The 23,214-nt window shown below is 46.1% G+C and overlaps 1 protein-coding gene across 1 annotated transcript in view; it reads left to right on the top strand.

The window, feature by feature from the left end:
- Positions 1 to 3,692, top strand: part of MAP2K5 (mitogen-activated protein kinase kinase 5) — a 330,503-nt gene extending 326,811 nt beyond the window's left edge. The window contains exon 22 of the mRNA XM_077469109.1: positions 2,981 to 3,692. Within this exon, the coding sequence (XP_077325235.1) occupies positions 2,981 to 3,085 (105 nt within the window). The 3' untranslated portion in view covers positions 3,086 to 3,692. The remainder of the gene's footprint in view (positions 1 to 2,980) is intronic.
- The last annotated feature ends 19,522 nt before the right edge of the window (positions 3,693 to 23,214 follow it).

Below are 23,214 nucleotides of genomic sequence, written 5' to 3'. Positions count from 1 at the left end.
TGGATATTCTCATAAACTATCATTCAATTTGTGACCCTTGCGTCCCTGCTATGTGTTTGCTTTGTTGAGTTACAGATCCTGACACTACTTTACGTAATCTATCAAGAAAAAACAATTTTGGCTGTACAAGACACCAAGGAGTTCATTTCAAATTTCTATGGAATGCTATTGCCATCCTACCTAGAAGGTTACCCTTGTAATGCCAAAGAGGAATGGGAGCAAGATGTGGTTTACTGAACACTGCGCAAAGACTCTCCCAATTGTATATTGTGCGCATTATACTCCCCTAAAACTACACTGCATGCAGGGGTGGTCTGTCTATTAAGGGAGCATGGGCGCTACCCCCATCCATGCATTTGGCCCCTTTCAGGATGCCGGGGGCATGGATACCAATGCGGGATGAGTGTTTTTTTAAGCACTTGATTAGAGCCAGAGGCTCTAATAGGCTTCAATATAGGGTGGGCTCAGGGCGCATAGAATGCAGAATGAATATTCGCTGTTGTAACACTGATTCTCCTCCCAGCCAATCGGGAAGCAGGTTTTGAGACTTGTCATCTGCTTGGCTGAAAGGACAGGCGATCCTATTGAATGCCTAGGATGAGGGGAGGAGACAGACAGCCGCCAAGATGGAGGAGATGCCTGCTGCCAATGCCCGATCCCACTGCCGATGCCCACTGGCTGATACCCGCCACCTAGATGGGGTAAGACAGTGGGTGGGGGCTGGGGGGGTATGAGGTGGCGCCGGGGGGGTGGTTGTTGTTGTTTGCCCCCCCCCCCCCAAAGAAAAAAAAAACACCAGCCGCCACTGACTGCATGGGTATCTTACAAACTCCACTGTGCGCTAAGTGCACTACTATGAATGGGGATCTTATACATCTTCTATGTCTCTGCCCCAAATCACATTGTTACTGGAAGGCAGTGGTCAGTACTGTTAACTCAGTTTTTCAAGTTACAATACCTCTTGAGCCCTTAAGATCCGTATTATGGATCCTGGACGATCTCCCACCTATGGAACTTATAAAAATAGCTATTAACAGAGCCATGTTTCAGCCCCATAGGCTTCTTCTGTTACAATGGAAGAGTGATAAAGCTCCTACTCGTAAAGAATGGGTCTTGAGTATGGGATATACTCTTATGCCTCGTACACACTTTCCGACAACAAAACCGTGGACTTTTGTTCGAAGTTTTTGGGCTCTAACTTGTCTTCCATGCTCGCGGTCACACAAATGTTGGCCAACAATTACGAGCGTGGGAACACCAAGACGTACGACTAGCCGAGAAAAATGAAGTTCAGTAGCCAGTGCGGCTCCTTCTGCTGGATTCCGAGCATGCGTGAACTTTTGTGCAATGGACTTGTGTACACACGATCGGAAATTAAAATTTGAGAACCTGCTAGCCATCATTTGTTGGTGGAAAGTCTGACAACAAATGTACAATGGAACATACACACGGTCGGACTTTCAGCCAACAAGCTCACATCCAACATTTGTTGTTGGAAAATTCGATTGTGTGTACGGGGCATTAGAGTTGAAAAATTTATATTCACGCATCGTGGCTGTCCACACAGGTTTGATAGGTTGTGGGATGACTGGCTAGGAGTACCAGGTCTTACACCAGTGGATTTAGTAATGGATAGAATATTGGGTTGACTTTTACCCTATAGCAATCAGGGGTATTGTTGGAGCTATTCTCCCGTGTTTCTTACCGAATGTGGAAAAAAACAATTTCTAGCATCGAGTTATGCCGCGTACACACGGTCGGAATTCTCGTTGGAAAAAGCTCTGATGGTTTTCCCGACGGAATTCGGCTCAAGCTGTCTTGCCTACACACGGTCACATCAAATTCCGATCATTTATAACGCGGTGACGTATAACACGTACGACGGGACTAGAAAAAAGGAAGTTCAGTAGCCAATAGCTTCTGTCTCGTAGTTGAATCTGAGCATGCGTGATTTTTGGCGTGTTGGAATTGCATGCACACGATCGGAATTACCGATAGAAAGTTTTTCCGTCGGAAAAATTGAGAACATGCTATCAATTTTTGGCTGGCGGAAATTTGGACAGCTAAATTCCGATGGAGCGTACACACGGTCGCATTTTCCGATGAAAAGCTCTCATCTGTCTTTTTTTTGGCTGGAATTCCGATCGTGTGTGCGCGGCATTAGATGACTCTGTAATGTTTTTCTGTCTATGCCTTACGAGTGCCCACTGTTCTCTGATTATGGTGTGCTGTATATGGCACATAGACTCTCTAATATTCCTTTATTATCATGCATTATGTTTGTTTAAAGGGGTTGTAAAGGTAAATGTTTTTTCACCTTAATGCATTCTATGCATTAAGGTGAAAAAACATCTGACACTGCCGGCGCCCCCAGTCCCCCCGTTTTACTTACCTGACCCCTCGAAAATCCCGCGCTCGCCCCCGCCGTCCTCTTCGCCGCTCAGCCTGGCCGCTGATTGGCTGGAGTGGATGGATTGAAAGCAGCGCAGCCATTGGCTCACGCTGCTGTCAATCACATCCAATGACGCAGCGCGCCGGGGGGCGGGGCCTTGTGATACAGCGAGTGGCTATAGCCGCCGGCTGTATCACGGGAGCGCGCCCGCAGGTGCTTCTCACCAATGCGAGGGAGCTCGCATTAACGTGAGAAGCACCTGCGGGAGGAAGCAGAGACAGCCGCCGAGGGACCCCAGAAGAGCAGGTTCGGGGCCACTCTGTGCAAAACGAGCTGCACAGTGGAGGTAAGTATAACATGTTTGTTATTTAAAAAAAAAAAAAAATTTTACTTTACAACCCCTTTAAGTTTAATACACTTTATTCCTGATTTAAATAAAAAAAAAAAAACAAGAAGAGAAACAATTGTGTGGTTTCCAACAAATGTAGTTATATTGCTTGTGGAATTTGCTGTAGTAACAAGGAAAATTGAGTACCTGGAACACACTGTATGTGCTCACACGATAATATGATCTTCTGTCTCTTACAGGGCCATCCGTTTATTGTCCAGTTCGATGATGGGAACATGGAGGTTGTGTCCATGTGGGTCTGTAGAGCATTGGAGGAGCGTCGGGCACAGAACAGCCAAGAGTGAGAATAAACGGGTCATATAAACTTAATTGATTCAGTAGAGCCTCTGCCCTATCTACAGTGCAGTTTGTTTACATGTTCAGTGCCAGAAGTGGTCATGCCAGATAGGCATGTTCTCAGTAGTAACCTATTCCAGCTTCATATGGCATATCTGAAGAACAATGTCAAGGAACTTGGGAGCATTAAGATGTGTCTCACTGTTACGCATGTCTCTTGCAAGAACATCTTAATATTTTTTGTGGTAGAGAGGGCTTAAGGAGGGTGTACTCTCTCTGCATAGCCAGAACCGTTGGGATGTATGGGTCAACTGTGCTCATGGCGATCTTCAGTTTGTGCGTTGTCTTCCGGATTCTGCTACTTATACAAGTGCCATATTGATATTGGAATTTGGAGGCTTTTGCTCGCTTGGACATTTTGATAGTTGTGGTTTGAAGATGACTGGGTGACATTGTAATCTTAAACTCGCTGACACTCAGGTTTACCCGCTTCCCACAAAAAAAAAAGTAAAAGTGACTTCCTTTTATGAAATCCATATGTTATTATTGTGGATTTTGATTGTATGTCTTGCACAAATATTTGCTTTCTCTAATAAACTTTTTATACAAATAAAATGTTATCTGTGCTTAATTTTGATAAAACTTGTCTCTTCAAAAAAATAAGTAGTACTAGTTTTCTGACACAACGGGTGTAACAAGGGTTTAAATAGAACTATGACATACCAAACAGAAATATCAGGACTGGTTGAACCAGGTGTTTGTATTTTATTATTTGATTGTATACTAAATCTGACATATTGAGGTTTTTCAGTCCCAAACAGATTTCCTGTGTCCACTGGACAGCAGGACTCATATCTCCAATGGCTAGTGTTCTGACGAGCTCCAGTCTCCGCCGCATGGTGTCTTAGCCCTTGTACACACGGTCGGACTTTCCAACAACCAAATCCGTCGGATTTTGTCCGTCGGATTTTATCCAAAACTGTTGTATACACACAGTCGGACAAAATTTGTCAGAAAATCCGATCGTACTTAACGTGATGACGTTATTTCGTTAGGACGGGACTACGTTCAGGCTAGTAGCCAATAGCTTTGGTCTAGGAATTTGATCTGAGCATGCATGGCACTTTGTCCGATCGGAATTCTCTACACATGATCGGACAAAGTCCGATCGGATCATGTTGTCGGAAAATTTTATAGCCCAGCTGGAAAACTTGGTCCTTCGGATACTCCGACGGAAACAGTCCGATGGAGCCCACACACGGTCGGATTATCCGACAACACGGTCCTATCGGACATTGTCCATCGGAATGTCCGACCATGTGTACAAGGGCTAACAGACATCCAATTTCTGATTACTCACGTTTTTTGTTCTTGGGGCACAAGGAAAGTCCTGGAACCTTGGATTATGCTGCTGCCCTCAGGAGACTGAACACTGGCAATTAAGAGCTGTAAGTACAGCTCAGGATAACTCCCCTCCCCGTCCCCCCCCCACTCCCAGCGAGCGTCATTATCTGTACCCAGACTCCTGCAGAAAGAAGCTACAGGACCGGCCTTTAAAATTTTTGCAAGCTCAACTCTCTCATGGCAGGTGAGGGGACACCGGGCATAAACCTTCTGGCTTCCAGGTTCAGCAGCAAACTAACAGGTTTGTCACCAGGACCAGGAATTCTTGGGCCTTCACAGTAAATTTTCAGTAAATGCTCTGGTGACCCGTGGGATCAACTTCACAGACTGTCTTTAGGCCTTCCCGGATCTTCTGTCCCAGGGGCTGATCTACCATCAAAACAAAGTCCCAAAGAAAGGATAAATGGGACTTTAAGTATACCACCGGGAAGAAGTTCATTCAGAATGTATTAAAACAATCTTTATTGTATTCACCAAGACACCAATAATATACAATAAAGATAATTTATTTTTAAAACAATGTTAATGTACTCATTCCCGGCAGTATATTTAACCACTTGCCGACCGCCGCACGACAATATACGTCGGCAGAATGGCACGGGCAGGCATATGGGCGTATATATAAGTCCCTGCCTGCCCGCGGGTGGGGGCCCCCCCCCCCCCCCGGTGCCTGCGGCGGTCGGCATTCGTTCGAGAGCGATCCGGGATGAGGGGGCGGCCATTCATTCATGGCCACCCCCTCGCGATCGCTCTCGACGAATGGAAATCCTTCGTGACATCACTTCCTCTCCTGTAATGTAAACACAGGAGAGGAAGTGATGTATTCTCTCCTCCGTGTCGGTATTTTTCGTTCCGGCACCGAGGAGAGAGGATCGGTGAGTTGCACCAACACACCACACATACAGTAGAACATGCCAGGCACACTCACACCCCCCCTTTACCCCCCGATCACCCCCCCAATTACCCCTGCCCCCCCCAGTCACAGTGACACCAATTGCTTTTTTTTTTTTTTTTTTTTGCATTGGTGTCATTTGTGACTGTAATAACTGTTAGGGCAGTTAGGGTTAGCCCCCTTTAGTTCTAATGTGCCCCCCTAACCCCCCCAATAAAGGTTTAACCCCGTGATCACCCCCCGTCGCCAGTGTCACTAAGGCTGGGTTCACATTGCAGCGGTTTATGAGAACGAATGTGATTCGCACCGCACTGCAGTGCAAATCACATCCGATCTCTCTCTGTGCGATTCGAGTTCAGCCATACAGATAGTATGGCTGAATTCGTGTCGCACCCGCCGCAAATTCGCACGGGACCCATTTTTTAGTCCGCAGCAGAATCGGATCGCATGGGTGTTCACACCATGCGATCCGATTCCTGTCCGAGTTTGCAGATCGCACTGCGATATGCGAACTGATCTGGGGGTGTCATTAACATTTCACTGACACTCCCAGCAGTTCGCATAGGGCAGTGTGAACTGCCGCCGGGAGGCATGCGATGCGGGAACCCGCCGCGGATTCATGGCGTTCCCGCATCGCTCCAGTGTGAACCCAGCCTAATAAGCGATCATTTTTCTGATCGCTGTATTAGTGTCACAGGTGACGCTAGTTAGGCAGGTAGGTATTTAGATTCGCCGCAACTTTTTATAGCGCCAGGGACCCCCATATACTACCGCATAAAGCCCCCTGATTGCCCCCTAGTTAACCCTTTCACCAGTGATCACCATATAACTGTTACAGGTGACGCTGGTTGGTTAGTTATTTTTTTATAGTTTCAGGGCACCCGCCATTTATTACCTAATAAAGGTTTAACCCCCTGATCACACGGCGGGTGTCATTTGTGACTGTAATAACTGTTAGGGCAGTTAGGGTTAGCCCCCTTTAGTTCTAAGGTACCCCCCTAACCCCCCCAATAAAGGTTTAACCCTGTGATCACCCCCCGTCGCCAGTGTCACTAAGGCTGGGTTCACATTGCAGCGGTTTGAGAACGGATGTGATTCGCACCGCACTGCAGTGCAAATCACATCCGATCTCTGTGCGATTCGAGTTCAGCCATACAGATAGTATGGCTGAATTCGTGTCGCACCCGCCGCACCCGCCGCAAACTCGCACGGGACCCTTTTTTTGGTCCGCAGCAGAATCGGATCGCATGGGTGTTCACACCATGCGATCCGAGTTTGCAGATCGCACTGCGATATGCGAACTGATCTGGGGGTGTCATTAACATTTCACTGACACTCCCAGCAGTTCGCATAGGGCAGTGTGAACTGCCGCCGGGAGGCATGCGATGCGGGAACCCGCCGCGGATTCGTGGCGTTCCTGCATCGCTCCAGTGTGAACCCAGCCTAATAAGCGATCGTTTTTCTGATCGCTGTATTAGTGTCACAGGTGACGCTAGTTAGGCAGGTAGGTATTTAGGTTCGCCGCAGCTTTTTATAGCGCCAGGGACCCCCATATACTACCGCATAAAGCCCCCTGATTGCCCCCTAGTTAACCCTTTCACCAGTGATCACCATATAACGGTTACAGGTGACGCTGGTTGGTTAGTTATTTTTTTATAGTTTCAGGGCACCCGCCATTTATTACCTAGTCTCACTAGTGTACCCCTAAAGGGGTGTCTACTTTCCAAAATGGGGTCATTTGGGGGGGGTTTGTGCCATCTTGGCATTTTATGGCCTTCAAAACTGTAACGCCCTTAGAAAGCCTGAAGGCGGTGCTTGGTTTTCGGGGCCCCGTACGCGGCTAGGCTCCCAAAAAGTCCCACATATGTGGTATCCCCGTACTCAGGAGAAGCAGCAGAATTTATTTTGGGGTGTCATTTCACATATGCCCATAGCATGCGTGAGCAATATATCATTTAGTGACAACTTTGTGAAAAAAATAAATAAAATAAAAAGTTTGTAATTTTCCCGCAACTTGTGGCAAAATATAAAATATTTCATGGACTCAACATGCCTCTCAGCAAATAGCTTGGGGTGTCTACTTTCTAAAATGGGGTCATTTGTGGGGGTTTTGTGCCATCTTGGCATTTTATGGCCTTCAAAACTGTAATAGGTAGTGAGGAGTGAAGTCAAATATTTACGCCCTTAGAAAACCTGAAGGCGGTTCTTGGCTTTCGGGGCCCCGTACGCGGCTAGGCTCCCAAAAAATCCCACACGTGTGGTATCCCCGTACTCAGGAGAAGCAGCAGAATTTATTTTGGGGTGTCATTTTACATATGCCCATAGCATGTGTGAGCAATATATCATTTAGTGACAACTTTGTGTAAAAAAAAAAAAAATTTTTTTTTTTCATTATTCAATCGCTTGAGGCAAAAAAATAAAATATTCGATGGGCTCAACATGCCTCTTATCAATTTCCTTAGGGGGTCTACTTTCCAAAATGGGGTCATTTGGGGGGGTTTTGTACTGCCCTGCCATTTTAGCACCTCAAGAAATGAGATAGGCAGTCGTAAACTAAAAGCTGCGTAAATTCCAGAAAACGTACCTTAGTTTGTAGATGTGACAACTTTTGCGCAAACCAATAAATATACAATTATTGACTTTTTTTTTTACCAAAGACATGTGGCTGAATACATTTTGGCCTAAATGTATGACTAAAATTGAATTTATTGGATTTTTCTAATAACAAAAAGTAGAAAATATCATTTTTTTTCAAAATTTGCGGTCTTTTTCCATTTATATCGCAAAAAATAAAAATCGCAGAGGCAATCAAATACCATCAAAAGAAAGCTCTATTTGTGGGAAGAAAAGGACGCAAATTTTGTTTGGGTACAACATTGCATGACCGCGCAATTACCAGTTAAAGCAGCGCAGTGCCAAATTGTAAAAAGACCTCTGGTCATTTACCAGCAAAATGGTCCGGTCTGAAAGTGGTTAAAGTCCCATTATCCTTCCTTTGGGATTTTGGTTTGTATATACTTTGGGATGATACCTCTCAGGAAATATTATAATAACTAATTACATTATTATAATATAATTATTATAATAATAATTTTATTGACTTATTCATTATAAACTCCACCACAATTCCAACCTACTGCATTGGCTGATCTACCATCCTGCTTCTCGACCACTGGCTTTAACCACTTGGCTGATGAAGCCCTGGTCCTGAGGGAGGGGGCCTATCAAATGCTATCATCCCTATGCTCTTGAAAACTAAGAAGTCAGCTTCTTACAAGAGCTACCGTGGCACCAGGAAAGCGTAGTTTGGTTGGTGGGAGGCAAGGAAATTTTATCTCAGAAATTACTCTGTGGGAAGAATTCTGTGTTTCCCCCGGTCTGGTCTGGATCAGCGCTTGGCCTTCAGTACCACCAAGGATCGATCTTGGCCTTAGCATTTCTTTTTTTAGAGAACATTTGCCTCTCGCTGTTTGTTTAACGCATTAGTACAGGATGTTGCCCACATTGTTTCCTCCTCCCAGTTATTCTGTGGAATCTCAACCTATTCCTATCGGTCCTTTAGAGACCACCCTTTGAGCCTATTAGAGATATTCCTCTGTCTATCCCTACTCGCAAGGTTTCTTTTCTCTTTGCCAACGCTTCTGTACTACAAGTTTTTTAACTGGCAACCTTGACATGTAAAGAACCCTTAGTTGTGTTACAGAAACAAACAAGAGTTTCCTGAGGCCTAGGACCTCTGTTCTCTCCAAGATGTTTTTTTCCTTCCACCCTGCCAAGGACCTTGTCTTACCATCCCTTTGTCCTGCACCTAAACATCCTTAGGAGACTTTCCTCTGTCCTTGAATATGGTACTCGCTGCTGGAGTTTATCTCTTAGACCCCTTTCACACCACACCGCACCTTGCATCGGCGGTAAAACGCCGCTATTTTTATTTGCGGCGCATTTCGGCCGCTAGCGGGGCGCTTTTACCCCCGCTAGCGGGCGCGAAAGGGTTAAAACCTCCGGCAATACGCCGCAATAGCGGCGTTTTGCCGGCGGCATTACAGCGCTGCCCCATTGATTTCAATGGGCAGCAGTGGTGGAGGAGCGGTAAACACCCCGCCCCTTCACCGCTCCAAAGAAGCTGCTGGCAGGACTTTTTTCTGACGTCCTGCCAGCGCACCGCTGTAGTGTGAAAGCCCTCGGGGCCTTCACACTACAGACAATGGTGCAGCTTCTTTAGGGCGTTTTTCAGGCGCTATTTCTACCGCTATAGTGCCTGCAAAACACCCTGGTGTGAAAGGGGTCTTAGTTACAGTTCCTTTCTGTCAACCCGGCTCTTTATTTGTGAATCCTGAAAGCCAACTTCTTACTCCACTGTTGCTAGATGGACTCATTAACTCATTATCTAAGGTTCCCCCTTTGCTAGTCAAAGCACACTCTACTAGACCTATTGGTGCTTCATGGGCCTTTTAGTATTGGGCTTTCGTTTTTCAGATTTGCAAGGCTGGCACCTGGTCTTCGGTTCACGTATGTGTTTTACCAGATGGACCTTCTGGACTCAGAGGATGCCGGTGTTCTGCCATATAGTGTCCGGCCATGATATAGTGTCCGCCCCGTACTGCGCATGCGCAGTACGGAGCAGACGAAGCTTCGGAAAATCTCTGAAGCTGAACGGCACCTGCGCCGTGAGTGGAGGTGGTAGCCCCACCATCCAAGCGGACATAGGGGACAGAGGGCCCCTCGTGGGCGATCTTCGCTCGCCACGCTTCGGGGAATGGCCTCGCTGCGCTCGGCTCTTTTATATTCCTACTCTATGTCCACTTGGATAGTGGGGATAGAACCTGGACTCACGGCGCAGGCGCCGTTTATCCTCGGCAATTTTCGGAATCTGTGTTGCTGTGTACTGCGCATGCGCAGTACACAGCGGACACTATCGGATGGGGGACCTTATATGATAGGACACCGGTTTCAGTCATAAGGTTTCTCAAGCAGTAAGATGTAGACCCCTCTCTGTTTGTTTCTTTGATGTTTTTCCTGGGCCTTTTAGCTTTTTGTTGCTATGTTGCTCACCCCTCAGTTGGATAAGCTTTTCATGTCCCAAGGTTCCAGAGAATGTCACCTGTGTCCAGCAATGTGCTCCAAGAAAATTATTTTACAGATAAGACAAAAATCCTATTTTATTCAGATAAAAACATTTATCCTGCTCTAACACTTGAACTTGCCAAGCATTGCCTGAACTATTTAGCAGTTTGTTCGTATTCTGTATGGCATCATGTATAAATCAGTGCAACACTCTACAGCTTGAAGATGTCTCCCATCAGTGGTAGGACAAAAGGCAAAAGCTATACATTTGTGAAGGCTGGCTCTTTATGTATGATTCCAGGCCAATGGATATAAAATGTCTAGCAGTGCTTTACCAATTTAAGACCAGGCCTTTTTGTTTACATGTAAAAATCTGCTTTTTTGCTAGAAAATTATTTCAACCCCTAAACACACACATATATATATATATATATATATATATATATATATATATATATATATTTAGCAGACGCCCCAGGGCATAAAATAGTGAGTTTTGCCATTTTCTTTATGCCACGTGGTATTTGTGCAGCGGTTTTTCAAACACAAATATTTTGAAAGAAATACACTTTAATTAATTTTAATGCCCGCAAACACAATATAATACTTAATTTTTGGGTAAAATATAAAAGATGGTAAATGACTATCTAACATGTCATGCCTTAAAATTGCGCACGCTCGTGGAATGCCAAACAACGGTATTTATAAATCTCCATAGTCAATCCTTTAAAAGCCTTTACAGGTTTCCAGTGGAGGTCTAGTGCTAGAATTATTGCTCTCACTCTTATTGCAGCAATATCTCAAATGTGTGGTGTGATCGGCATTTACGTATGAACACGCTGGACCAATGTCTGCGTTCGTCTTTATTTTTTTACACACTTTCTTTACTTTTTTTTTTTCTTCATCAGTTTTATTGCTGTGACAAGTAATGTAAACATCCCTTGTCACAGCAATGGGCAGTGACTGGTACTCTTTATGGAGAGATCTGGGGTCTATTAAACCCCAGATGACTCCACTGCCCTTTAAAAGCATCTGGTCACAAGATCGGTGTGATCAGATACTTTCCTCTTTACATCCAGGGAAACCAGAAGTGACGAAAATGCTTGTGCGCTTCCAGTCTCGTAGACCATAGAGCTGATTGGGGACCGTCCAGTCCTCAAAAAGCTCTATAGTAAACCGGTGGAAGGGCCAGCTTCAGTTCCAGGTTCTCCAGTGGGACAGAAACCCCAGAAAGGCAGGGAGGGGCCACCCCTCCCAACGTCTGTAAAATCAATCCAGTGGCTAATTATTCGCTAGGATGGCTTTTACTAAGAAAGTCGTCCGTCAGCTGAAAAAAAAATACCTGGATGATGCCTGTAGCTGCAAATACGTATTGTGGTCTTGCAGTAGTTATCTCACAAAACAGTGTGATTAGAGTAACATATAATTAGAATGTCCCCTGCCCTTTATAAACACTCGGTCTAGTACAGAGGTTTATATACCTCCATCCCGGTAACTTCCAAAAAAGTAAAAAATCAATTGCCCGTGGGACTTTTTGTAGGTCATACAAATTTATAAATGTCATCAACTTAGAAAATAAGTAAAAACAGTAGAATGCACCAGGAAACATTTTTAAATGTTTTCCATTTTCAATACATAATTGTGAAGCTCCTTCAAACAGATATTCAAAGACCAAGGTGCCTCTTAAAAGAGAAAGATGGGAACTTCAAGAATTCCAATGCGTTTCTTGAAACCGTTCACTTCATCAGGAGTATGATGTTGTTGACAGGGTGTAGCTAATCATATTAGCCAGGGGTCCAAGATGGTGTTCTCAACATCAGATGGAACCAATAAAAGAAACTTTTGTCCAGGGGTTTGTGGAAAACGAGGAGGAGGTCCGATGGAACTCCAAGAGACGAGAGTGAGCAGGTAAGGCTCAGACGCAGCCAGTGGGAGCTCAATCCTCCCAAAGAAGGAAGAACTAGCACATCATCCCACCAGAGCCAGTGACCACAAGGAAGACCTGGTGCCAAATGGGGTCCTTTAGTTGCAGTTCATGGTAGTATACCCATCATGCCCAAACACAGCATTTGAATTATGCAAACATCGTTTACTATGGACTCAATCGGCAAGGAAGAACTAAGCATTTCCCACAGTTAAGTGTTCTGGAGATTTTGAAAAATACAGGATAAATAATGTATATAGATATATACACATACTCCATTCAATGGTACAATCTCCATACAAGGTCCACAGATAAATTATGGCATATAAAAATAATGCATGACCCTTTTCAAAAGGTACAGAGTGATAACATTACTGAGTTGAGTATCCGGTGTTGTTCCAGTTTATGGAAGCTATAGCATATGCTAATATGGATTAAGATACCGATTTACTTATTTAGCAAGGATGACTTGGAGTGGTCCAGGAAGAACGTGAGAGAGATTTAGAAAGCTAGTAGTGAAAACTTTAGAATGTCCAATAAGACTAGAGAGTGGAAGGGAGGGGGGGGGGGGGGGCAAGGTTCTGGGAACACATTTAAAAGGGATAGGAGGAGGATCAGCGACCCTTCTGGTCATTGTCATAGACTTGGTTCTCAGATTGGGTTGCAAAAAGGCTATCCATGGGTACCAAATCTTTTCATTTGCCAATCTGCCAATGCCAAGTAAGTAATTTTCCTTTCATACAAACCTGTCCAGTACCTTTGTCACCGATATAAAATGGAGACATGTTTCTAATGGCGGACCCAGTACCCATGAGCCAAAGAGGCTGACCTGAATGGTTAATGCCAAAATGCAGCAGCATAAAGGGCTTATTGGGACCAGTGTATTGTCTCTTGTCTATACACCTTGTGGCTAAGTACTACTAAGGACTGAGTAGTCAAGGTCTCCCTTTATCTCCCACCCCCTCCTTACCCGCCATTTCCTCCTTGTGCCACTACATCACCCCATCCACTTCCCATCCCGGCTTTGCAAGTTATCTTTTAGAATCGGGGTGTCACCATGGTTAATATCACTAAGGATGTGAGTATTGCCCTACTAAATAAGCCTGTTGATAATGTTCCACGACACACACACAGACCTTAATTTACTTTGTTTCTAGATGCCGAAATCGCTATAGCAACAGTGTGGAAAAGCCCCATCGTAGATATTGCTATAGTTAAACAAAAACTCACATGGATCATGTTGAATGAAAAGATCCTACAAGATAAACAATTCATTTTTGATCAGATATGGTCCCCTTGGCTAACTTACCTGTAGGTCCCGGATGCATGAATCTAGTCGTCTGAACAAGCTGATGTAGGATCCTCGGACGGACCCCTTTTATTTTCTTCTTCTCTTCTCCCTTTCTTATTTCTTCCATTGTTTCCTTGACTCCTGCCAACCTCGGCTTCATGTTCTCTTAGCCCAAATTTTATTTTCCCTTTTTTTTATTTTCTTTCTAATTCAAGTTAGCGAAGTCTACCTTCGGGGACTTGAAGTCCCTCTTGTGGGACTGTAATAATGCTTGGTAACAAATAATCCTTTGTGGACCGTGATCGCTGGACGTGGGCTTCTCTACCTAGGGGGCCTACTCCCAGAGATTAGGCTTTATGGTGGTCTCGATCCTCGAAACCTTGGGTTTATTGTCTCACATTATGACACGGGGTGATTGTGTGGAGACCACCCTTCATTGTTCATAAGATACTAGTCGTTTCTATATCCATGTTATAGCGCGAAACATTATTCCTGTTTTTATGTTGTGACTAAAACCTCACCTGTGAGTTTAGAGAAGACCTCACTTAATTGCTGAGATATTCTGTAACCTTGTTTTCCCCTACTCATGTACCATCTCCTATTGTCTATACAGAGCATGCAAGGATTGTTCGCTGCTCTGCTCAATGTTCATATTGCTTTTACACTTTAAAAAAAAAAAAGTCAATAAAAACGATTGAAACAGTATTGGGGTTGTACATAGCACACTCCTGAACCCCACACTCTGTACTTAGCGCACTCCAGAACTCTTCACTCTGCACATAGCACATTCCTGAACCCTGTACTCCTGAATTCTGCACTTGGTACATAATGCACTCCTAAACGCTCCACATAGCACATCCTGGAGCTCTGTACATAGCACATTCCCGAACCCTGCACTCTGTACGTAGCACACTCCTGAACCCTGTACTCACTATAACACACTTCTGCACCAGTGGTGGCCCGTCCATTAGGGGCGCACAGGCGCCACACCCCTATCCATGTGTCCGGCCCCTTAATCTACATGTGGGCCGTAGATTAGAGCTAGAGGTTCTAATAGGCTTCAAAAAAGGGTGGGCTTGCTATTGGCTGACCGATTTGCTGAAAGGACAGCCGATCTTATTGGCCGCCATGAGGAGACGCACGGAAAGCCGCCGTCACCCAGAGTGAATCGCTGGCCGCTTGATAGGGCAAGTGCGGGGCTGACCAACTGACGTGGAAGGGGGTGGCTGTGGGTGCATTGTTTGCCGCCCACCCCCCAAAAAAAAAAAAAAACACCAGCTGCCACTGCTCTGCACTCTGCAGTAATGCACTTCTGAACCCTGCATTCCTTATCAGTGGTGGCTGTTAGTATTTTTTTTTTGGGTGTGTGGCAACAATCCATCCACCCACTGCCATTCCCCCCCCCATCCAGTAGGTCAGTCGGGTCAACCCCCCCCCCCCCCGGTTGGCCGGTCACCAGCCCCGTACTTACCCCATCTAGGTCGCGGGCAGCACTTTCCCCATTAGGCCTGTTCAGACTTGTACCAGAATCTCTAGTACAAAATTGCCAGTAATGTTAATCCTAGAGGATTTTCTATTAGACAAATTGGAATTATTTTTAGCATATTTCTAATAAATTGATAGCCAAGAAGAGGAAAAATTATTTTTCACACTCATTTATTTTACATGGTTGTGCTGGGTAAAGCAACCGCCTATGGTTAAAGGACATGTTGACTGGTATACAGGCAGTAGTTTGGTAGCAGCCAGTGGCAGCTGGTGGTTGTATATTTTATGGGGGGGGGGGAGCAGAAAAAAATACACCCAACCCCCCCAATTAGTCGGGTCACAGGCACCCCATCTCCAGCCCTGCACTTATTCCCATCTAGATTGTGGGCAGCGCTTTCTCCGGGTGCCCCGAGGCGACCTTTTTTTTAAGCCAATTAGTGCCTTGGCCTCTAATGTACTTCTAAAAAAAAATAAAAAACATGCATGTAGATTAGGGGCCGGACACATGGATTAGGGAGGCGGTGCCCCGTATGGACAGGCTGTCACTGTTCCTTATGTAGTACAATCCTGAACCCTGCACTCTACACATAGCACACTATGGACTGTACATAGCAAACTCCTGAACCCTGTACTCTGTACATAGCACACTCCTGAACTCTGCACATAGCACACTCCTGAACCCCACATTCTGCATGTAACACACTCCTGAACCCTGCACTTTGTATGTAGCATACTTCTTAACCCTGCACTCTGTATGTAGCACACTCCCAAACCCTGCACACTTCTGAACCCTGCACTCTGTACGTAGCAGACTCCTGAACCCTGCACTCTGTACGTAGCAGACTCCTGAACCCTGCACTCTGTATGTAGCACACACCTGAACCCTGCACTCTGTAGCACACTCCTGAACCCTGGACTTTGTAAATAACACTCCTGAACCCTGCACTCTGTATGTAGCACCCTCCTGAACCATGCACTCTAGGTAGCGCACGCCTGAACCCTGCACTCTGTACGTAGCACACTCCTGAACCCTGCACTCTGTACATAACACGCTCCTGAACCCTGCACTCTGTATGTAGCACACGCCTGAACCCTGCACTCTGTATGTAGCACACGCCTGAACCCTGCACTCTGTATGTAGCACACGCCTGAACCCTGCACTCTGTTCTTAGCACACTCCTAAACCCTAGACTCTGTATGTAGCACATTCCTGAACCCTGCACCCTGTATTTAGCACACTCCTAAACCCTGCACTCTGTATGTAGCACACACCTGAACCCTGCACTCTGTAGCACACTCCTGAACCCTGGACTTTGTAAATAACACTCCTGAACCCTGCACTCTGTATGTAGCACCCTCCTGAACCATGCACTCTAGGTAGCGCACGCCTGAACCCTGCACTCTGTACGTAGCACACTCCTGAACCCTGCACTCTGTACATAACACGCTCCTGAACCCTGCACTCTGTATGTAGCACACGCCTGAACCCTGCACTCTGTATGTAGCACACGCCTGAACCCTGCACTCTGTATGTAGCACACGCCTGAACCCTGCACTCTGTTCTTAGCACACTCCTAAACCCTAGACTCTGTATGTAGCACATTCCTGAACCCTGCACCCTGTATTTAGCACACTCCTAAACCCTGCACTCTGGATGTAGCACACTCCTGAACCCTGCACGCTGGTTGTAATGGGCTCCTGGTATTTACCAATGCCCCTTTAAAACTCTCCCATCACTTTATGTGGTCCCCCTTCCTCATTGCACCTATTCTCTGATAACAAAAAAAGCCTTGAGTGACATTATCATATTCAATGTCAATTTATATAACATTATAATACAAATAATAATAATATAACATTTTAATTGAAATAATATCTGTGAGCAATGTCATTGTCCTACCTAAATAGTATGGCTATAGTATAAATACATTTCCACAGGACTCCGGGAAGAGTAAATAAAGAGACTTTACAACTGAAAAAGATCAAAGGTCACAGAACTTGAACAGTAAAAATGTGTATAATATACATATCAAAAGCCGGAGACACAAAACAAAAATCGATAAATCAATAACCTCATTTAATTCTACAGCAGTAAGTACATTTTATTTATACATTTAATATTACATGTTTCATAAACCTGTCTGAGCGGAGTTTTAGGGTAATGCGTTCCATACCAATATTCTGATTGCGTTGGGGGATAAAAGCCACATGTTTAATTACACGGCTTGACACATGCTGGGATTTAAGTGTTTGGACTTGGGACTCTGACACTGCGCAAAGGGAGGGTAATGCTATGATCTGACATTTAGTAACAATTCAGACAATAATATATTCAAAGGTATAGGGGAAGTAATGTACCTTTGAAGAAATACATCAAAAGGGAAGTTTTCATACATATACAGCATTTAAATAAACAATAATGATAAAAACTCCAGGGAAACAAAACACACGTCATTTAACCACGTCAAGTCCGTGGCTAACTTTGACATTCCTCACATAGATGTAAAAATCAGCTTTTTTTTCGAACCCCATATATTTTCTGAAAACAGAGTCCCTGGAGAATAAAATGATGGTTGTTGCAATTTTTTATGTTGCACAGTATTTGCGCAGCCATTTATCAAACCCAGATTTTCAGGAAAAAAAAACGCTTAAATACATTTTAGTGCACAAAATATAGTACCAATTTTCTTTTTTTTATCAATAAATTACCCTTTCCGAGCTATGTTTTGTAAATTGCCATCATCCCTGAATATATGAAATTGTGAATACCTCTAAATGGGATTTTAAAGGCAATTATAGAAACATGCAAATTATATATATATATATATATATATATATATATATATATATATATATATATATATGTATGTATATATATATATATATATATGTATGTATATATATATATGTATGTATATGTTTTCGGAAAATGTATTAATACAAAAAATTTTACGTAATAAAAAGATTCCCACAATGGAAATCCAGACAAAAAACACACATGTACATGTATCATAGTGAAATAAATAGTATCACAAGTGGTATCGGTACCAATCCTGATACTATTTATTTCACTATGATACATGTACATGTGTGTTTTTTGTCTGGGTTTCCCTTGTGGAAATCTTTTTATGTAAAAAAATTTTGTATTAATACATTTTCGATTTTTTGAAAAAATATACACACACACACACATATATATTTATATATATATATATTTATGGCCCAGAGCCCTCTGACCGATACGGATAAGGATGACAAACAAGGTTAACATAAACTCGCTTACTTGAACCGGACCTGAAAGTGTGCCCTGGCCTAACGTAGGGTATACCAAAATAAGGGGGCAAAAACATACAGGTAGGGAATGCCTTTATTGATTCGAGTTTGTTACTGGGTGAGCTTGACAAAGGCCTGGGCCATCTCTACTTGCGGATTGGGTATGTAACGGGCAAAACAGGTGGACTTCCATCTACCCAACTTTTTGATAACGTGGACCGGGACCCCTTGGCGGGAGGCAGTTGAAGCCGCTCCGATACGAAATGAATGTCCGGAGTAGTGAGCCGGATTGAGGTGAAGGATGCCCAGGAGTATCCTGACATGCTCCATGAACTGGGCTGCGTTCAGTGGCTTACCGTGGAATGGCAGAAGCGGGCCAGTTCCTGGTTGATCGGCCAGAAGGGTCAACAAGCGGGTGAGAATGGCGACCGGGCACCAGCGGTTGTTGGTTTTATAAAAATGTATGTCCGTACCTGGGCCAAGCTGCTGCGTCTTGGATACTGCTATATGTAGGATGAAATGGTCTCCGTGCCTGACCAGGTGGTGCTTGCATAGCATGCGAGCTGAGGGGCTACTGGAGGTAAACTCGCCTGGCCGTAAGAAGCCGTAGAAGGCCAGGTGTATGGCTGCTTGTATAATGATACTAGTGTGGAGCCCGAAAGGTGCAGTGGCCAGAATATCAGACATGTTTCTGAAAACGTCTCCTGTGATAGGCAGGCGTTTGGCGGAGGCCGTAGGCTGGCGTTTCTGGATGCCGCGCATGACAGCCCGAATGGCGTGAAAAGTGAACAAGGAGGGTTCGGCAGGGTCCTGGAGGGACGTAAAATGTTGTACCCCAGCCAGGTATAGCCGGATCGTGTTAAAGGATAACGCCAAGTCCGAGTGGCAATGGGCAATGAAGGCCAGGACTTGCTTGACCCGGGAGGTCTCTGTGGAGTGAGATGTTAAGAAACGGTTAAAGGCCCTCCAGGCTGTTTGGTAGGCCTTGCGGGTATTGTCTGAGAGGGAGTGATTGATGAGTTGAGTTGCGGCTACTAGGTGAGGGGTTAATCCAGGGTCAGTTGAGACCAGTCCGGGATAACTGCTGACGTTGGTCCGGCTCCGGGCACCTGATCAAAAAAGGAAACTAAGTTAAAGCGGGAGAGGGCGTCCGCTGCCCGATTACATTTACCGGGGATAAAGGCACAATGAACATTAAATTGAAATAATAACGAGAGCTGGACCAGTCGCCGCAGGAAGGACATAATCTCCAGAGACTTAGACCTGCCTTTGTTAATGATTTCCGCAGTGGCGAGATTGTCCGTTGAAAAGGTCACTGTTTGACCCGACCAACTGCGGCCCCATGTGTGGGCAGCGGCTACGATGGGGTACAACTCGAATAGGGAGGGCGTCTCGGTGAAGCCCGGAATTGCCAGTATCTGAGGAGGCCAGGGGGCTGCGAGCCAGAGGTGGCCAAAAATTGCCGCAAAACCCGTGGAGGCCGCTGCGTCGGTCACGACCTGCGGTGACGAGGAGGACACGGAGGGAATGAACAGGGACACGCCATTCCAGGACGTTAGGAATTCCTCCCACATGGCAAGATCTGCTATAGCTGCGGGGTCCAGGTTGAGGACGTGCTCCGGGTCTTGTGAATGGGACAGTAGGACTAACAGGCGCGATACGAATGCGCGACCTTGAGGGATGATGCGCATAGCAAAATTAAGCATACCGAGAAGGGACTGTAGCTGCCTCTTGGTGCAAGTTCTGGTGCGGGTGAAGTCCCTCATGACCGTCCTGATGCGGCTTAGTTTATCCGGGGGGAGGCTGGCCTGCATAGTGCTGGTGTTTAAGCTGACCCCGAGAAAGGTGATTGCCTGCGCAGGGCCCTCCACCTTGTGCTCAGCAATAGGGACGTTAAGGTTATTGAAGACCACCCTTAGTTTATCCAGATCCCCTGGAAGGGAGCCAGGTGACTCGATCAGCAGGAAGTCATCCAAATAGTGTATGACTCCCTGGCACTGGGCTACGTGCAGCAAGATCCATGCGAGAGCCTGCGCAAACGAGTCGAAGAGCCAGGGGCTACTCTTGGACCCGAAGGTTAGCTTAGTGGCAAAATAGTAGAGCTCCCTCCATTTGATGCCATGCCAGCACCAGAGAGATGGATGGATAGGAAGGAGCTTGAAGGCGTCCGAGATGTCGGCCTTGGAGAGCCATGTTCCTGTGCCTGACTTGAGAATGGCCTGGATGGCCGTATCTACGGATGTGTATTTAAGGGAGAACTCCTCAGAGGGGATAAGGGAATTAAGACTGGGGACAGAGGAAGAATAAGGCGCTGACAAATCGTAGACCAACCTAAGTTTATTGGAGAACTTGCCCTTGACAAGCCCAATAGGGCTGACTCGCCAGGTGTTAAACGGGGGCTTTGTGAAAGGGCCTATGACGAAGTCCCGGTCTAGCTCTGCCTGTAACAGCTGGTCGATGGCCTGTACATCCGTGGCTGCTGACCGCAGGTTCTGGCACTCGTGTGTAAGGTGAGGGAGAGAGACAAGTCCTGTATGAAAGCCCTGAGTAAAGCCCTGAACTAGGTAGGTGGCAAGTGAGGGGGTGGGATGATTGGCGAGGTAGACACTGAGCCACAACACGTTGACCCGGCTTAGTCAAGATCTTTTAGCCTGCTTGACCTCGCACATGAGCCTGGGATGAGCTCTATGACACCGTGTGCATACATGGAGCAGCCTGCACTGGCTGAAATTGCACGACCCGCTGTTGTAGTTGTTACAGATGGCTGCGCCTCCCATGGTCTTGACCGGGCGCCCCAGTTTATCCGTCTGCGGCAGGCGTACTGGCGCCGGTAGGCCCTGGGCAGTACCTGAGGTCGATGGACCGTCTACGGGCGGGGCTGCCACTGAGCTGGCACACCAAGTTGCGGTGTGAGTAGCCGACTGGCAAATGGCACAGAGGGGAGACCGCAGCCCCGCGAAGTGTCGGCAGAACAACTCGGTGTCCATGACACTCCAATCAGTAGGTATCTGAAATTGGGAGAGCCTGGCGGCCGCCTTAGCGGAGAAGGAGCGGTGATAGTCATAAAATGAAAAACCGCCGTATTTATACCCCAGGTCAACTACCACGTGGAGGTAACGATCCAGTTCCTCCCTCCTGCCGGGGGAGGCCGAGCAGATGACATCCCTCAGCATGCCGAAGGCCAAGGTGAACTCGGTGACAGAAAGCTTCCTGTCCAGCCTGGGGTCTTTGGCTTTGAGGACCACCGACACGTCCCCCCAAGTGTAAGCTTTGTTTTCTGCCAGCTCATGAATGGATATAAGGAGTGAAGCCAGATTGACGTCCTTGCCCTCTAGGATGTCCTTCCTGATGTTGGCTGATATTAAATGAGAAGGGTACACTACTGGTGTACACCCGGGGGTACCTGCGCTGGTGTTATCCACTGCTTGTGAAGCTGGTATTGGAGGAGAAACGACTGGGCGGGTCTCGAGGAGGGCCACCCGACTCTGAACCTCTGACATTGAGGTCGTCAGGGATGACACCAGAGTGTGAAGCTGCGTGATGGAAGCAGCGATAGAGCCCAGGGAGGCCTGCTGGGCACTATCCTCAACCGCGGCTGGGGGAGGAAAGAGGAGCCCAAAAAGTTCGGCCTTCCTGGCTGTAGCTGGAAAGGGTACACCCCTACGCCTTAACTCGGCTGTTAGCCTGGGAATGGTCCACGCTCTGAAGGACCTTTGGCTGCCACTCTCTGAGACAAGAGAAGAGGACAACGGAGCCGTGTAGTCCTCGCTGCCAGCCTGGGACATGGTGGCAAAATCCAGGCTTGGTAAGCCTATTAATCACTGGGTCCGGGTTTTCTCCTGTACGGAACCTATGAGGGTGACATGGATTACAAGACTCGTAGGAGACTCCTGAGAAAACATTTTGAAGAGAAGGATACTACCGCTCGTAAGCGTTCCCCTCCCAGATGACCCTCTCTTACCTACGGAGGCACCGTTCGACCAGGTGCAGGTTGGACCTACTGAGAACTCGACTGACCTGAGGAGATGAAGGTGAAGTTTTGTTTGAGAATCCAACACCTAAAGAGAGATGTCTAGCTAACTAGTGGAGGTGAGACTGGAAATGTGATAAATGACATAAATGAAATGAATGGACAACCGAAATTTGCTCTTTTTAGAATAACGTACGTACGACAACAGAGACGTGACTTGGTTGCGTCGCCGATGCAAAAATATTTTTTTTTTTTTTTTGAGGCAATTCAATAGTGAAATGAGGCTGATGGTCAAGGCCCCCCGATAGAAATCCGATATTGAAGAGTGGATCCGCCATGACAGAGATCTGAATCGCCATGCCACAAACTTGCGACCGAGCACGAAACGGACTCTGGAGCATGTACTGAAATGAGGCCGTTCCTGGGGCACGCCGATACGAATTTAGTACACGGAAGTGGCTATTCGTACCGGAACGTGATAAGTGAAATGAAATGAAAACCCATGACAAAGACATGAATCAAAGGACGAGCCCATGAACCCAACAGAAGAATCCTGTCTTTGGAGCATGTACCGAAATGAGGCGTAACAGCTGGGCGCACCGGAACGAATCGGTACATAACCAAATGCAACAGGATTCGAATCGGAGCGTAATAGGTGACTGAAATGATATCCCATGACAGAGACAAGTTTCAACGACTGGACAGATGGTTACCACAAAGAATCCGTCTCTGGAGCATGTACTGAAATGAGGCGTAGCAGCTGGGCGCACCAGAACGAATCGATGCATAAGGAATGCGATGGGATTCGAATTGGAGCGTAATAAGTGACAGAAA

Source organism: Lithobates pipiens, unplaced genomic scaffold (genome assembly GCF_037356315.1).
Source record: "Lithobates pipiens isolate NorthernLeopardFrog02 unplaced genomic scaffold, aLitPip1_a1.2 Scaffold_8, whole genome shotgun sequence".
NCBI lineage: Eukaryota > Metazoa > Chordata > Amphibia > Anura > Ranidae > Lithobates > Lithobates pipiens.
This window is presented reverse-complemented; position numbering and strand designations above follow the sequence as displayed.